Below are 18,968 nucleotides of genomic sequence, written 5' to 3' on the forward strand. Positions count from 1 at the left end.
AGTTACAAGTTATGGAAAGTACAGTATTAATGACAAGTCTCAGGTTTTGGTGCTGGTCCATATGCTTGCATTCATATTTATTTATGGCACTTCTTTTATGTGCCCTCTACAGAGCACATAAAAAGAGCATCTTGAAATAGTATGTGTTCAGTGTCTATTCAGAGACTGAGCTTCTGTTGATCACAAAATTGTGTGCTGTGAAGTGCATATTTACCTACTCCTTTTTAAGGAATAGAGATACAAGCAGGAAGGGGCTAATGGCTTATTTCTATGGATGAAACCCAAAGGCTGGCGTAGTGAATAAAACCGGAATCTAAATCCTGTTAATCATTCTGAGTACTGATTGCTTCCCCCCACCTTCCCCTTCAAATCATCTGTAGTCATGAAATGTACACTCTAAACAGATTTTCTAATAGCAGTAGCCATGAAAGCCTAGAATTAAGATGAATCTAATATGATAGAGGTATGTTATTCACATAGTCTTGGCTCAATTTAATTTTGAATTTCAAGTCTACTTTTCAGGTAATGAAGATCAAACAAGCTATAAGCACTCAATGATGACCTATTTCTCTGTTGCCTCAACCTGCAGACAAAGGCAAAGGTGGCATCACCCATTTGATAGCTTGTCACCATAGAAACTAAGACATAGTGTTCCAGGATATGCTGAACTGCTTGCAGTATTTTACAGTCTTAGTCTCTTACACCCTTGGGCCATCATGGAAAATTACTGAGCTGCACTGAATCTGTCAAAAGTTTGTTTCATATCAAGGGAATTTATTTACAGTCAATCCAATTTCAGTAACCTAGATAGAGAAATGTATATGCTAAAACAGTACTAAGGTAGCATTCCATGCAAATGTATGGTTTTTGATGAAAGGTCTATGCTTACACAGGTGTTATAAAAATACTGCTCCTGGGGGAATTCTGTGCACAAAAGCTTAAAATATACATACGTCTTTAAGACATTTTAAAATGTAATACAGAAAAAAGTTATTACTTAAAGACGCAGAGTTTTAAATATTTTGAGCAGAATTTCCTAGAAATTCACTGTAAGAGTCTCTTCCACCCTCTCTTCCTACTCCTTTGGCCAGTCTCCTTTCACTCCTCCATCTGCCACTATCTCTTTCCCCCCCCCCCCCAGGCTCAATCCCTTCCACTCTAGCTCCACTACCAGAGTTTGACCCCTCTCTTAGTACTGCCCCTCACATAGGCTTCCCCTGCCTCTCTCTCTTGCACATGCACACACAAACACTCCTTTCCAGTGCAGATACACCCTCTCTCTCACACATACACACGTCTCATCATACAGGCTTTCTCTCTCTCTCTCTCTCTCTCCGAAGCCTACGTCTTCTTTGCTGCGAACGGGACTGCCTCCACTCGCAGCACGCTGGGGGGGCCTGCGAAATTCTATACGAATTCTGTGCAGCTGCGCATGAGGGGAACTTGCGGGAATTCTGCACTTCATAGGAGTGCAGAATTCCCACAGGATTAACTGAAAAACAATTGATTTCCTCTGGTAGTGCTTTTTTTTCTGCATTTTCTTGGAATAGATTTTCAAGTTCCAAACTAGCAGAAGCATCAGATTTGAGTATTAACATATCACTTATGGAAACCATGATACGTCCGGTTTTTAAGAGAATAACATGTTAAATGTTGGACATTCTAGTTATTCTGTCTAGAAACTTCTCAAAAGAAAACTTGATTAGTTTCATTTTATTGAGTAGTGCCACAGTACATTGTCTGAAAGGTGAAATATAAATCAAATACGTAGGGATGTGCAGAGTCAAGTTTGTTTTGCAGTCATTCGTTTGGTTCATATGAAAAACAAATTTTTTTTTGTTAGTTTTGTTTTGTTTATTTGTTTACCATTATAGTCAATGGAGAAGACTATTTTGATTTCCCAGTTTGGACATGTCTAATGAAACTGGTGAGTAGAGATCATCAGAAGGGTGAATGCATGCCATCACATCAAGACTGCCAATGTGGCACCAAAAGTGGCTTGAAGAGTTGAAGGACCTGCACTGGGAGCAAACAGGTGCCAGCAGTGGCAGTTCTCCAGGGTACCATCGGAGGAGCAAAGCAGAATCAAGGTTGGCCAGAATTTTCCAAGGCTGCAAAAGTGGGGCAAAGGGCACCAACATCAGTGGCATGAACCTCGCCCAAGGCTGCATGAGAGGGGTGCAAAGTAGCACCAAGTGTGGCTTGAAGAGCTTAAGGCACTGTGAAGGGGGGAACAAAGCACCAAAAGAGGCAGAAAACTCCCCAAGGCAGTGATAGAGGGTCAAATGACATAGGAAAGTGCAGGACAGAGGTTCTGGAAGCCAAATCTAGGATTTTAGGTAAAAAGGTGAAATCCAGAACCTCCAGGAGGTTCCACGTGCAGGGCCCCAGAGGCAAGCAGAACTCCAGAGTCTCAATGCATGGATGAGACAATGGTGAAGGGAAGAGGGTTTTAGGTTTGTTGGGAACTAGGCCTCATTTTGCGGAAGGGGGACCTTTTCCAAAGGATGGGCTTTACCTTAACCAGAGTGGAATCAGGCTGCTGGCACTAGCCTTTAAAAAGGAGATAGTGCAGCTTTTAAACTAGACGATGGGGGAAAGTTGACAGTTGGTCAGAAGCTCATGGTTTGTAATGGTGTATCTTTGAAGGATACCAGAAGAATAGGGAATTCAGAACTTCCCAGTAGAGAGGTTCCAGTGAATGCTAAAATGGACAAGGCGCCTTTAAGTAAAGATCAGACAGAGCAGAAAGATTCCAAATTATCCCAGTCTACTGATAAGCAGTTGTTAATACAAACAAAAACATACTTTGAAATGTCTGTATACAAATGCTAGAGGTCTAAAAAATAAGATGGAAGAGGTAGAGTGTATAGCACTGGATGAAGAGAGAGATATAATTGGCATCACAGAGATCTGGTGGAAGGCGTACGACCAATGGGACACTGATACCAGGATATCACATATGGGTGACATCGTTAGATGGAGCCCTATCACGGAACACTTTTGTCAAAGTTTCTAGAACTTTGACTGGCACACTGAGGATGCCCAGCATGCCACTAACCTTATTTCCAGCAGGGGTCCCCCTTCAGTCCTTTTTTTTTTTTTCCACGCAGCAGTTGCCTCCAGTTCTTAGGAGCTCTGTGAGAATTTCTCTCAACATTTTCCTCACAGATCTTTTCTCTAAAAATTTCAAAACTTTTTCCCCCTTTCCGGGGTCCCCCATCGACCATCTACCTCCGCTAACGCCGGTAAGTTTACCACGCTTCTTGCGGTCGATTCCCAGTGGTGTTTCCATTGGTGCTCGACAACCACCGACTGAACACCGCCCCTTTTTTTGAAATGGCGACTGGTTTTCGGAAGTGCCCCGAGTGTCCGAGGACTATGTCCCATTATGGACCCTCATGACGTCTGTGTCTTATGCTTGGGGCCTTCCCACGACGTCCAATGGTGCACTAGTTGTACCCAAATGACTCCTAAAAGCCGCTGCACCCTCCTAGAGAAGATGGAGCACCTGTTCGCCTCTAAGCGCTCGTCTCCATCGACTCCAGCCAAAAGCGCACAGTCGGAAGCTTTCCTCTTCATCGACTCCTCCATCGACGTCTCAACACAGAGACGCCGGTGACCAGCCATCACCGGCATCATCCTGCTCAAAGGCTTCGACATCCTCTGTGCCGGAGGACAGACCAGGCTGAGCATCGCGAGAAGCACGGTTATCGGCACTGACACTAAGCTTCATCCAGTGCCGGCACCAACAAGCCATAGGCATCAACCTCGACTGAGCCGCCGTCCAAGAAAACCCTGGACACACAAGTGTTCCCCACATGTAATGGTGCCGGGAGCCGAGGTTCCATAAATTCCGATGGACCCTCCGGCAACTCCTACTCAGCCTCCAACCCCGGCTGCTGTATTACCAACACTAGCCTTCTGGGAAGAATTGGACCAGATGGTCCAAGTGGCAGTACTTCAGATGCTTCGAGGATTTCAATCACCGCAGACACCTGACCCGGTGCCGACTATGTTGGCTCCACTCCTCGAAAGATTGCTCTTGATCTCACTTTGCTAAGACAGGCTGTGTGAATAGATGGCACAACTAATAAACCTTTCTTCGAGGAGCGGAGGTTTCTTTGTGGTGTGTAAAGATGCGTTCAGTCATTCAGTGTTCTCATTAGTAATGTATTTTTTGTAAAAGACAAAACTTTAAATTCTATTCTATATTTTCAATGTAAACCGGTGTGATATTTTGAATTGAATGTCGGTATAAAAAAGCAAATAAATAAATAAATATATTTTATTGGTAACCAATGTAAAGAGATCAGTGGCGGTGTAATGTGATCAAATTTTTTACCGCATGTTAATACCCTTGCAGTTGCATTTTTTCAATCAAGAGGTAAAAGCAGCACTCAGGGATGACAGAGCTGTAGCATAGAGACTATTGCCTTTTCAGAAGTATTACTGTTCATAGATAGGGAAAAGAAAGGTCATACCATATAGATAACTTCAATGCCTGGCTCAAAACCTGGTGTAAAGAATGTGGATTTGAATACATTGGAGGCTGGGGCCGTGTATAGAGCAATAAAAGATTATATGGTAATGATGGCCTACATTTGTCAATGGCAGGGAAGAGGATGCTAAGTGAAAAATTCAGATCATACACTACCAGGCATTTAAACTAAGGAACGGGGGTGGCAGGAGATGGCCAGGGAACTTGGCATGTCACCCCCAAGCAAAATAGGAAGAGGGAAGAGAGAGTCCCTGGCGATCTGAAAATGGTGAAGCAGTGTGATAAGGCAATAGCTGAAGCCAGAAGAATGCTGGACTGCACAGAGAGAAGAATAACCAGTAAAATAAAATGGAGGTGAGGCCTTACCTGTAGTACTGTGTTCAATTCTGGAGCCCTTATATCAAAAGGGATAGAGACAGGATGGAAGCGGTCCAGAGAAGGGCTTCCAAAATGGTGTGGGGTCAGTATCAGAAAACTTATGGGGAGAGACTGAAGGATATGAATATGTATACCCTGGAAGAGAGGAGGCACAGGGGTGATATGATACAGACCCAGCAAGCTTATTCGAATATAAATAATCAAGTGGCTATGTATTTTATAAACTAGCAAGGAGGCATGGAGTCTAACTCTTTGAAAAGAAACACGTGATATATGGAGATGGACATTAGACAGGAAAATATATCTAATGGCAATATATCTTTCAGGAAAGTTAAATATCCTGGCAGATACATTGAGGAGGTGTCTGGAACCTCATAAATAATCTTTCTATCCAGACATTATAAAACTGTTTTCGAGTGTTGGGGCACACCAAAGATAGATATTTTCGCATCACCAATAAACAAAAAATTTCCCCATTGAAAAGAGACAAACAAAGCATTCACTGGCAATAGGGATATTTCTGATTTCATGGATTACGAATCTGCTCTGTATGTTTCCTCCAGTTCTATTAATTTTAATAGTAATTTTCAAATTCAGAAGCGACAAAGGGAAAATGTATTCTTGTCACTCCTTTCAGGCCACAACAGATATGGTTTCCCTGGTTGCAGAGGTTGGCAATAGCTTCTCTAATACACCTGGAAATATTTCCAACACGAATAACTCAATTCAACCTCAATTTTCTTGCTCTTACAGTGTAGATTTATTTATAAACTTTATTTATAAACTTTTTTTTATACCGGCATTAGTAGAAAAACATCATGTTGGTTCACATAGATATTGAAAACAGATTAATTCAACATGTCACTTTAATTCACAAATCCATCTACAATCATCTGCATCTGGACCTCAAATTCCCTCTCAATCTCCATATTACCAACAGACCGACCAGAGAAATATATAAAGGAACCCTACAGGCCCCACCCACAAAAGCTACTCGCCTCACCTCGACCAAAGATCGATCCTTTTCTACAGCAGGCCCAGCTATCTGGAACAACATCCCATACGACCTCAGACTGGAACCCTGCCTATTAACATTTAGAAAAAAACTGAAGACCTGGCTTTTCCGCCAGGCCTTCACAAATCCCTCAGACACACATTAGACGAATAAATACCCATTTGAACTAAGGATCTCCATTCTAACTTCAAGTTCTGAATAAGAGACTACCTGACACATTAACTGTTGTTAATTTCCTAATCACTACGTTCCTTAAACTTTTTTGCTTCTAGCAGTCTTTGCTTCCAAGTTTACTACCCCTGTTAAATGTAACTTTGTTCTTCCTATTTTTATTTATGGTTCTTGTTACAGTTCCCCCTTTCGATGTAAACCGATCTGATATGGTCCTCAACCATGAAGGTCGGTATAGAAAAGTGCTAAATAAATAAATAAATAAATGTCTCTTCTAGAAGAGAATAGAACAAGTGATTTTAGAAATCCGTATACGAGGCATTCTTGTAATTTCAAATGGAAATGATTTTCTATATGTTGTACTGAACAGAAGTTAGAGCCTTTTAACTGTGCAGCCTGTCATCCTTTAGTATTAACTGAGTCTGTCTGATTGAGTTAGTCTAATTTGAGTGGACTTCATTTAAGTAGAATATCAGCATATCATAATATAATAAAAGAGCACCCAATAACTCACCAACCCATCGTAGGAAGATTATAAATCTCTCAAATCTAATGCCTCCTATAAAATACTGGGATCTAAACATAGTACTAAATAGTCCTATCTTGGAAAGTGTTATTTCTGATAGAGATAGCATCTCAGGAACCTTATATGCAGATCTTTAAGAATACAGTCGTCTTAAGAACTTATCCTAAATTTTTGCCGAAAATTGTATCCCAATTTCATCTTGAGCAGACCATAATTTTGCCCACTGTTTTTTTTTTCCCCCAAAACCATACATATCTGATGCAGATAAAACTGTTAAATACGTTAGACTGCAGGAAAGCATTATTATTTTACTTGGGAAGAACTAAGCTTTTCAGATAAACACATTTTGTGTCATATGATCAATATAAAAAAAAAATGACTGGTTTAAAAAAAAAAAACCCCCAAAAAACCCCACCCTTTCCATATGACTTTCCAATGTATTTCTTTTAGGTATGTGAAATCTGGTAAACAGCTTGCTGGGTTAAAGCCCACTAGATCAGGGCTACATCAACAATGAAAGCTCATCTAAACATAGAAATGACGGCAGAAAAGGACCAAATGGTCCATCCAGTCTGCCCAGTAAGCTTATGGTAATATCTGCTGCACCTTGTAGGTTACCCAGTGCTTATCGGTTTCCCACACCGTAACAGTCAGGGCCCTCGTTGGTTGCTGTTTGAATCCAGTTCCCCATTATGCTTTGCAGTTAAAGCAGAAAGCAATGTTTGAGTTGCATCAAAAGTATCAAGGCTTATTGATTAAAGATAGTAACCACTGCATCAGTAAGCTGCCCCCATACTTGTTTCCCCACACTTTAAAAGTCATGGCCCTCGTTGGTCGCTGTATGAATCCAATTCCTTCTTTCCCCCTGCTGTTGAAGCAGAGAGCAGTGATGGAGTTGCATCAACAGTATCAAGGCTTATTGGTTAAAGAGTAGTAACTGCTGCATCAGCAAGTTACTATATGCACTTTTTTCTTCATTTCCATCCTTTAGCCTTTAGGGATCCACAATATTTATCTCATGCCCTTTTGAATTCTTTTACTGTTTTGTTTTTCACCACCTTCTCCGGAAGGGCATTCCAGGCATCCACCTGGAAGAAAAATTTTCTGACGTTGGTTCTGAGACGCCTCCCTAGAGTTTCATTTTGTGAATCCTAGTTCTACTGATTTCTTTCCAACGGAAAAGGTTTTATGTTTGTACATTATTAAAACCTTTCAGGCATCTGAAGGTCTGAGTTCTCATAGTATCCTGGGATGTACCTCATCCGGCCCCATGGACTTGTCCACATTCAGTTTTCCTAGCTCTTCCCATTCATACTGTTCTGTAAAAGGAGTTGTCTAGCCCATTTCCTTCTACGGTCTTATCAATCAGCAACAGTCCTTGTCCAGGGTCGTCTTTAGTGAACACTGAACTGAAGTATTTGTTTAATATTTCCGCCATTTCCTTGTGTCTCGACACATTGCTCCTCGGTACCTTTCAATTTCACTATACTGAAAAATGTTTTGTCACCTCTCTTTATCTCTTGGGCAATCCTTTCTTCCGCTTGACCTTTTGCTTTCTGATTTCTTTCTTCGTCTCCCTCATCTTCACTAAATATTGTTCCCTATGTTCCTCTTTTAGGGATCATTTATTCTTCCTGAACTTGGATCTTTTTGCCTTTATTTTTGCAGCTACCTCCTCTGAGAACCAAATTATTATTTTTTTTTTTTTAGTTTTTACTTTTCTAACATATAGATTTGTTGCCTTTGTAATAGCTCCTTTTTACTTGGCCCACTGTTGTTCCACCTCACCCATTTTTTTTTCCAGTCTTCTAGTTCTTCCTCCAGGTATATCCCCATTTTGTCAAAGTCCGTATATTTGAAATTCAAAACTTGGGGTCTTTGTGTGACTTCTTTGTATCTTGTTCACAATATCAAACCATATCATCTGATGATCGCTTGTACTCAGGTGGGCACCCGTATGGACATTAGAGACATTATCCCCATTTGTGAGCACTAGGTCAAATATCACACCCTCCCTCGTGGGATCCATTACCATTTGTTTGAGCATAACCCCTTGCAGGACATCCATTATCTCTTTTCTTAGAAGAGAATACTTGCTGAAGGGATATTCCAGTCAACATCCAGCAGATTAAAATCTCCAACATGCAACACTTCTCCCTCCTTTCCCATCTATGCAAGACTTGTAAATCAGCCACTTGATCTTCAGTTCCTACATTTACAAAACATTACTGTTCAGAAGATTTTTGTTCAGGCAGTATATTTGGTCAAAATCTTGAAAATTATTTTTAAATAGAACATCTGCTATCCTCTTACCAGTTTATAAAATTAAAAGATGTAACACTATTAATTGCAACTCTCAGCTAGAGAGTCCCCGCTTGTGTAAGTGGCTTTCTCCTTCATGTCCATGGAGAAAACAAGTTGTTTACCTGTAACAGGTGTTCACTGTGAGCAGCAGGACAAATCATCCACATAATTCCACCCTCATCCACTGTAAGTTGAGGTGGCTTGTGGAATGATAGTTGCACGGGAATTCCTATGCATGCTTACAAGTTAGTTTTCTGAAGTTTAAGAAGCGTGATTTTTTTCCCCCCATGTCTATTTTCATTGGTGACATCACTCGACTTGTGTGGATATTTGTCCTGCTGTCCACAGGGAACACTTATTACAAGTAAGCAACTTCGCTTTCCCCATGTTCAGTAGAACAAGCCAGCCACATGATCCCACCCTCTTTTCGTGGAGTTGATGTTTGCTAGATAATAGACTGAGGAGGCTTGTGTGGCTGTGTGGAACTTCTGGGCATGTTCAGAAAGGTTCTTTACCCTTTGAGTTCTGGACAGAGCGCATTTTGTGTTTTCATTGGCGACTGACGTCGCCTATTTGTGTGACTTTTTTATACTAAAGTCCAGAGGAGAAAATCTGTTACAAGTAAGCAACTTTGCTTTCCCCATCCTGATGTGGATACTTCTGGTGTATTGAATTTTGGTTTTTCAAGCCTTTTTTCCCCTCCAGCTTTAATAAATAAAATGTTATCTTGGGACAGTGAGTGAATCTGGATCGCTGTCATAATTTTTCTGACTGGAACCTTCAAAATTTGCATATGTTCACTGCTGATCTTGTCTTCAGACTGTCTTATCAACTTAGGTTGTTTGGTGCTTATGACATTTTGTATATTAGAAGAGAAAAGTACTTACAAATGTGTTACATGTAAAATACATTGTTAATATTGACAGACTAGTTCAGTGGTCTTCACTATTTTTTAAGCAGGAGCAACTTTTGATCCAGTAGAACTGGAGCAGGGCTGTGCTGGAAAGAGAAGAGGATCCCTTGGGGGAAGATAATCTCTGTCCAATATGACAGCTAGTTGGTCCCCCTTACAGTGATGTGGCCTCTCTCATACCCCTCTGTTGAGCATAAGCATAATCTCCTTCTCTTCTGGTCCTCCCCAGCATCCTTTCCTCTCCCCATCACCCATTTCCTTGTCCAGAAGCTCCATTTCACCCCAACATCAATAGTGTCTCTTCTCCTCCCCCTCCCCCTGAATATCTCTCTCTCTCTTCTCTCCATCTCTGTTCCCAACTCTCATTGGATCATCTGAGCCTGAGGGAAAGATTCAACTTCAGATCAGCCCATATGAGCAGAAGCAATACTGGCTGCTCCTCGCTCCACTTGCATGGCTGATGTAATGCATTCTCCTCTTCTTGTTTTGCATGGCTGATGACATGTTAATTAGCCACTCTTTTTCAGCATGTGCCTAGAGAGCTGCTGTGCTAGTCTTGGGAGATGTAGAGGAGAGGAGGATACATGGTTGGAAATGGGAGGCACTGTGCACATGTGTGGAAGGAGGAGAGACTTTGGCTTGACTCTGTGCCTTTTCTCCATCTCCTACTTACTCTACTACCCCCTCTCACCCCCACTAGTTTACTCGCTGGCTGAAAATGTTCCAGTGCCTTTAAAACACAAACAAAAAACCTTGATGTCAATGGGAGTAATATTTAAGGTCCATGGGAGCCGCCACAATCTTGCGGACCTTATCTTGGAACACTGGACAATTTGGTTATCAGTTTTGCTTACATGCAGATTTTCTGAGCTTGTTCATTTTTATAACAATTTTATTTTTGCTTTTCCCATTTTTGTCTTTTTACTGTGATAGGTTTGTATTAGTTTTCATCAAAATATTTTCAGATCCATCCAATTTTGTCCTTATGTAAAACCATACCTTTATATATTGTGCAGCTGCAGCATCTAACTAATCACCAAATTGCAAGGAGCAGAAATTGAGACTCCAGTGCTGACCTTTAGAATAGTAATAGATGTATATCACTGCGGAAGGAGTGAGCATTATTGCAGTCCATTCCTTTACATAGTTTTGATGGAAAAAAATGTTGTATCTGCTGAGTTTTATCTTCTTTGAAATGGCCATATTTAGGGTGGCGTTTGTTTTCTTGTGATGAAAATGAAAGGAAAAAGCAAACTAATGCTGACTATGTGCCACAGGTACAAAATAAAATATTCTTGGTTCCCAAAATTTAATATGTATTAGCTTTTGTAATTTATTTCAATATATCACATTTTTCCAGCTAATATCTTAACTTTTTTTTTTTTTTTTGCAAACTAAAATATTTCACAAAATATGTTTATTAGCATTGTAGGTCCTATTTTATTTTTATCTTAAAAGCTTTCTTTACTCGCATATTCCAACATCCAGCACTGTGATACTGAAATGTGTGGTTACTTAGTGGCATACTGTGTACAGGAACTTATGTTTTCATTATATATTTTGTTTTCTTTTTAGGAAGATATGAGTAATATCCCTCTCCAGTTCAAACTTGAATGTTCTGTGTGGACACAAGAATAGTCACTCCTTTTCTTCCTAAGCTACTTCATTTTCTATATCAATGCGAAATCTTTTAACTTAGAAATCATTAAAGCATGATCTACAAATCTAAAACTTTGAAAAGGAAAATAATCTTCCATAGCTGATATGTTTCAATATGTGTAAATCATTGTGTCAGTTGTGACACTGTGTGGGCATTCAGCTTTAATCTAAAGATGGCATATTCTGAATCTTACATGAAAATTAACATATGAGAAATTTTATGAACTTGGCCCTATTTGTGCTGTAATATACTGGAATTGTGTGTGTATGTATGTATACATATAATTTCAGAAGTTGTGTTCTTAGCTGTCAGTGTGGTAAAGTAGTACTTTTTTTATAGACATATCCTGTCTTAATGGACACTATGTTGCAGCTTTTAACCTTATTGTAGTACTCATCTATTTAAATTTGAAAATATTTGTATCGGTCTTTTGAGTGTAGCATAAAGGATTGGCAAACAATGTAGATCACAAATGTGGTGTTCATCAATGAAATTGTGGCATAGCTTATTTTTGTCACACTATATACAGCACCCTTTCTCTTTTCCCTTATGTAGGAGGCAAAAGGCCAGAGAGAGACAGCAGAAATTGCTGGCTGAATTTGCCTCAAGACAAAAGAGCTTCATGGAAACAGCCATGGATGTTGGTAAGTTTTAACATCTGTCTTACTCACAGTGCTTCCAGCATTTGTGTTCCTGATTTTCTGCTGTTGGCAAATGCAATTTTTTGCCTACTGCTTCTATATGAGTCAATAAGAGTTTTTAACTAGGATGCTAGTCAAATCCTTTAAAATTGCCTGGTTTCCTTGTAGTGGGAAAGGAGTTTAGCTTTTATTATAGTTTTAGGTTGTAGGCCAATTCATTTAAAGTGCAGTGCATTTGAGACTACCAGCTTGAAAGACTGAAATTCAGATTGTCTCATATTTTCATACACCTAGTTCACAGCTTTAGGATTCTGTTCTCCTTAAGTTACTGCATGCAAACAGTTTCAGCAGCAGTTTAATGCAAGATACCTGCACACCTTAGAATAAGGGAGCACCTCTTAGTTCATCTAATAGTTTGGTTATTTACACTGCGGCCAGCAGAGTATAGAATCATTGTACTAGCTAGTAAAGAATGCAGTTTATTAATCTCAGGATTATTGAAATTGTAACTTACACAATTCCATGAACTTTTGTAAAAGACAGAACTGTTATGTGCAAAGGCAAAGCTGTTGTACCAGTTCAGGTTTTCACAGCAAAGGTGAACTAATGCAAGTATGGATACAGTGTTTATGATCACAAAAAGACATTCAAACTTATTTTTATTTTTTGGTAGGTTGATTTTTCTGTTTTGGCAATAGGTTGAACATAATTGTATCCGTACATTAATTGGGTGGTAGAGCATTATACACCCACTCCACCTGCTCCTCTATATTGGCCTAGCCATAAAGAGACTGTCTTGAATTCATGGCGTAGACGTTATAATTGATGTTAGCCAAAAGACAAAAAAGAGAAACCATTTATATCTTTGACATAGAAGGTGGCACCTAGTGACTCCTAGCCATATAGTGCTATTCTGTACACTAGCTCTTCTGATACTGATTTCTTTCCAACTTGGAGAAGTAATAGGATAGCCTGAAATCTCTCTTCCGGTAAGCAGATAACAGATACTCAACTCCTGTAAATGCATGCAAGATATGAAAAGTAATATAGTCCAGTAAATATTGTTCCTGATAACACAATTAAGATAAGTAACCATGCCTATCTGTAATACTTTGAAATTTAAGCCTTACTTTTAGTCCTTCCATTGTAGCATTGTTTGTTTTTCCTGGTTCATATTTCTTGTCAGACACTTTCATGCAGTGTCCTAGTGCTGAAAACTAATGGCATCTGTGACTGCATGTATGTTTCTGAAGAGCTGTGGCAGTAAAGCATGTTGGAATCCAGTGTAGATTAAAGGCTCTATCCTGAATCTGCTTGCTATTATTGAATTAGTGAATGCATTGTAATGAAACTGAAATTTTTTTTTGAGACATATTCTTGTGCTGGAATTGGGAACCTGAAATAGTTTGGTTCAAGGGAAGAGATGAGTTTGTGAAATTATCTTCCTCATCCCCATAAAAAAATCAAGCAAGTAAGATAAGTCTAACCCTACAGATTCTAGTAACTAAACATTACAGATTATGTGGATTTAAATGGATTTGAAAATAGAAAATAAGAGAAAGATATTGCAGTTTTACAGAGAGACTAATGCTTTTGGTGTTGTGACTGTGGTGGGAGTTGAAAGAAATAGATTAATTTCAAGCAGCAAAGAACTGCTTCTTATGACTTGCTGAAAAGCTTAGACAGTTTCAAACTGGCATGCAGGCACATACTGTATGTGTGTCAGCCCACGCCCAGGGACATGGTCATTTTATAACTTGTATGCATATGTGTACGCATGTTGTAGCCTGGCAGCATGTACATGTTCTCTTAATTTTAAGTGGGTGTGCACATGGGAGCATAAATCCCACTTCTGCGTAAGTCAGGGGATTTTAAAAGGGGCGCGCGCGCCCACGCCAGTTCATCCACCAGTTCACTCCTCCTGGTTTGATAGCCTACATGCCTCCCAGTTACCCCAGACCCTTTAAACCTGTCAGAAATGGCTCGATCCTTTGATTTTTAGAACTTACATGTCAACCATAGCAGAAGAAAAGTTACATGGCAGGGGACTTCTGTGCATGCCGGGGCACTAAGTATTTATGCACACATCTCTTGGCCAGGCCCTGAAATGCCCACGCTCCACCCCTTTTTGGAAACTTTTGAGATGTGTTTTACACTCCTATCTGGGTGCTTTTTAAAATACAGTTAGCACACTCAAGCTTGATTTCTTCACATATCCCCTGATTGATGCATTCACCGGGCTTTTAAAATTCATCTTTTAATGTCTTGAGAATGGAAACAGGTGAAGTGTAATTTTTTTTTTTTTTTTTTAGACTAGAACTAATTTTGGGGGACTGGGGAACTAAATATAAGCAAATTGATTTTTTTTTTCTTTTTAAATGCTTGATCATAGGTCATTGTTTTCTCTTATGTGGAAATTGTCTCCATTTTTGCTGCTTAAGTGATATACACAACGCAACTAAAACTAGAGAAGGTTTCCACAAACTCCAAATACTCAAACACCTAAAACCATTGCTTCACCACCAGGACTTCCGAACCGTCTTACAATCTCTCATCTTCACCAGCCTTGACTACTGCAACTCACTCTTGATAGGGCTACCTAAAGGGACCTTAAAACCACTTCAACTATTACAGAATGCCGCAGCAAGACTCCTAACTGGCAAAAAGAAATCAGACCACATTACACCTGTCCTCAACAGTTTACATTGGCTTCCAGTCGATAAAAGAATCGAGTTCAAAATACTTACAATTCTACACAACGCAATTCACATAACAGACAACATGGCATTTGACAATGTCATACATGTACACAGATCGCAACGTACAACTAGAGCAACAAGTAAATTACAACTTGAAATACCATCTCTCCCTTTAGCTAAGCTTTCCAACACTAGGAAAAGAGCCATATCCATAGCTGGTCCGAAATTATGGAACTCTCTACTTGAGCACTTATCCTCTCAAACCAATATCAAGTCTTTCAAAAAAGAGCTCAAAACTTGGTTATTCTGTCAAGCATTCAAAGATGGTATTGGTTAGCACCACACAACATATCTAACTCATAGCCATTATCCGACAAGAAATGGCAAAGACTAGAACATGACACAGAATGCCTTTAAGCTAGTTATTATATGGTTTAATCATAAATATACCTAGTGTTAAATGTTTTTTAATATTACTTGTAAGATTAATTCCTTAATTTTTAATACTTATTCTTAGTTTTGATGTCTCCACTGTTTCTTTTTCAGTTCACTGTTAAATGTAATATGTTGTTGTAACTGTAAACCGGGGTGAAGGCTGATAGTTATACCTCGGTATAGAAAAAACCCTTAAATAAATAAAAATATACTTATTTTTGTTTACTTAAGATGTTAAATTTTTTATTTTTTCATTCCTAACTTTAATTCTTACTGCATGATTAGCTGAACCTTGACTTAGGTCATTATATCAAGAACCCTGTGAGGTAGGCAATACTGCATGATATTTTATTCTGTTCTATTTAGAAGTTTAAAGTTCTATAGTCGTCAACTGAAAAAAAAAAGTGCATCTCAGCTTTAAACAAAGCTAAATACTAAAGCATATCATTCAACTGCTTGTTTTCTAGCATTAGGCGAAACATTTGGGAACAGTGAATTATTGCTTGAGTGAAATGAATTGCGTTAGCCTTTTTAAGTGTTCATTGCGAGAAAGATTCTTGAGAGATTTCTCAAGCTTCTTGCTTTCCGAAAGGATATGATTTAATTTGTCAAAATCTGGTTTTGTCCGCCAGACCCACTTAGAATGTTTTATTGACCTTGGCAATGTCTTGGATTTGGGAAATGATGGAGAAAAGATTAGCCATGGGAAGGTCATTCTTCAAGGTTTTACACTTCTTTACTATGGATTATAGTTTCTGAATGTTTGTTTTCTAGTGAGTTGCTGTCTGCTCAAAGAGCAGCAGATTTAGACAGTGCTTTCTAAAAGCTGGCCAAGATTCCCATTTGCTCTTCAGGTGACTGATAAGAAAAAGAATTGATTGGTTTCATCAAAACATCAGTTTTGATGTTTACTATTGGACTCCATAGCCATGCTGAAGGTGCTGACTCTTATCAATTTGTTCAAGACTTCTACATATTAGTATTAATGTAAAGAAGACTGTAGTCTGGTATTGAGAGACAAATAAATATATTGTGTGTACAATTTGAATTTTTGCCTGTACTTTTACCATGAAAACATTTTTGAGGTCAGTATTCAAAGGAATTTGTCTGGCTAAATTTGGGATTTAGCTGGACAAACTTAGCTGGATAAGAGAGGACTCTGGTTGGGAAAACCCCAGTACTAAAGGTAGCTGGAAAATTTAAAACCACTTCTGAAAAATGAAAAGCTGCTCAGTAGCATTAGTTAGTCAAGTATTAAGAAATAATGAAGGCTTGCATTATGAGTTCATAAATGCAGTTTGAATAAAATACAAAAGAGGTAAAATATTTTCCATAATCATGAAACCCAGAAAAATGCTTTACATTTCAGGTGGGTTATTTTTGGACATGATTGTGCAGTTCTTCTCAATGCCCCTGATGTCTAAAACCATGATAATTTCAACATTCATGCAGGATGATAGTAGAGGACTACTTTGGATAATGTATTCATAAGGAAACTTGCAGTAAAATATTAGAAAGGACTTGACAGATGTTGTGAGGATTTGACATCTGAAGAAATCTGTATTGGATGTATACTGTTTCATAGTACTGTGTATAGGAAGTGGTGAGGAACTTGTATCTACCGTATTTGTATTCTAATACTCTGAATGCTTTTGGGCTCGCATGCACGTGTATCGTGGCCTCTTTGAATGAAATTTCTAGGTACATAATCCAAAGTTTGCTTGTGATGCAATAGAAATGACCAAACCTTAAGACAATATTGATGAAGAAATATTTCTTCTGACAAAACCATTGTTAATTTGAACTTGTGGATGTCTTTACATCAACGAAATCTGATTGCTTTCTTGAAATTGAATGCTTATATACAATATTCCATTCCTACTTGCTTTTTTTTCTTTTCTCAAAGAAATTTTTTGACTAAGCATACGTTTCATGAATTCAGTGCTACCTTATCCAAGTTTTTTCAGTTCAGTTTTATAAACAAATTAATATTCAACATTACAACATTTCTACTAACCAACATGGTTAAGCTGGTTCTAAAATCTAAAGATTTTTCTTATACATACTTGATCAAAAGGATGTTTGATTGCACAGTGGGTGCAAACTACATTGTGTATTAGGTTAAGAGCTTGTAAAAATCTTGCTGAGACATTTTTTTGTAACTATATATGGATTTATTTATTTTTAAATTATTGTAACTGAACCATAGCTTGTTGTGGATAGAAGTAAAATCCAAATGCTACAGAGACTTCTGAAATAGTTTTGAAAACTTTAGCATATAAAAATTGTGTGAAAACTGTCCACCTTATTTTATCTGTGGCTTATCATTTTAATGCAGTAATCTAACGTAGTTGAGAACAGCCCAAACAAATGTACTTGAATGATTTACGTTTTATGCTTTTAGATTAGAATGTGAACTACCGATGATTGCTAGGCAACAGTCAAGCCTTGATTTCAGTTATCCTAAGATGTCAGTTAATCTTTGATCATTATGAGCCTTTTCAACTCTTTAGTATTTAAATATATAACATAGAATAATTGCATTGAAGTTAAGAATATATATTTGACTTATTCTTTTCTTAATTTATGACACAGCATTTATTTGGAAAATAGCGTGTGATATTCATTGGTTAGTACTTGTAAAAGATAAAAGACTGGAAGGTGCTGACTGAAGTGATGTACCGGTAGTTTCTTTTTTTTCCCACAGCACTTCAGGGAGTTGACAGAAGTCTTGTGCGTTCTAGTGCGGCTAGAATATGTAGCTTTACATCACACATATCAAGTGTGCAAATTCATTAATTTAAAAATTGTGTGAATACCTTCTGTGGGTGACAATTATGGATTTTTTTGGACCCAGCAGTTTTTCTCCTCCTTTGTACTTCCAGCTCTGATAGAAACCAGGCTGGGATCTGGCAGATATTGGCTAATCTTGACTTGACTTAGTCCAAGTATATCCTTTCAGATTGAAAAGTGAACCCTTCTGATGAAATAAGAAATTGAGCCAGTTTGAAAGTAGCTAACTAGCTCATTAAAGTCCAATCTGGTTTTAATTCAGATGTACAAAATGGCAGATACCGTGTTTCCCCGAATATAAGACAGCGTCTTACTTTCTTTTTACCCCCAAAAGTCCCACTATGTCTTACTTTCAGGGTATGTCTTATATTGGAAAAAACGTCGAATTTTTTAAATACCTGTCGAGGGCCGCGTGGGTCGCAGGCGGGCCGGCGGGGAGCCGGGTGGTCGCGTGTTAAATCTAGGCCGCGGGCGGGTGGCGCTTGTTTCCAGGCGGCGCGGGGGGGGGGGGGGCAGGCGGGTGGACGCGCATTAGTTCGAGACGGCCGGCGGGCGGCGGGTGGTCGCGTGTTAAATCTAGGCCGGGTCGCACAGGCGCGCATTCATTCACTGCCGGTGGGGCAGCCCCCACCGGCAGTGAATGAATGCGCGCCTGTGCGACCCCTGCGATTCGATGCTCAAGGCAGTCACATGCCGTAATCTAGGCCGCGGGCGGGTGGGCGCTTGTTCCAGGCGGCGGGTGGACGCGCGTTAGTTCGAGACGGCCGGCGGGTGGTCGCGTGTTAAATCTAGGCCGGGTCGCACAGGCGCGCATTCATTCACTGCCGGTGGGGGGCTGCCCCACCGGCAGTGAATGAATGCGCGCCTGTGCGACCCCTGCGATTTGATGCTCAAGGCAGTCACATGCCGTGACGTCACGGCATGTGACTGCC

The 18,968-nt window shown here is 39.4% G+C and overlaps 1 protein-coding gene across 8 annotated transcripts in view; it reads left to right on the forward strand.

The window, feature by feature from the left end:
* UBR3 (ubiquitin protein ligase E3 component n-recognin 3) overlaps nt 1-18,968 on the forward strand; it is a 672,099-nt gene that overhangs the window by 295,245 nt on the left and 357,886 nt on the right. For all 8 annotated transcript variants that reach the window (XM_029605729.1, XM_029605732.1, XM_029605733.1 and 5 more), the window contains one exon: nt 12,024-12,112. In XM_029605729.1, the coding sequence (XP_029461589.1) occupies nt 12,024-12,112 (89 nt within the window). The remainder of the gene's footprint in view (nt 1-12,023; nt 12,113-18,968) is intronic.

This window comes from Rhinatrema bivittatum, chromosome 6, assembly GCF_901001135.1.
Source record: "Rhinatrema bivittatum chromosome 6, aRhiBiv1.1, whole genome shotgun sequence".
Classification (NCBI taxonomy): domain Eukaryota; kingdom Metazoa; phylum Chordata; class Amphibia; order Gymnophiona; family Rhinatrematidae; genus Rhinatrema; species Rhinatrema bivittatum.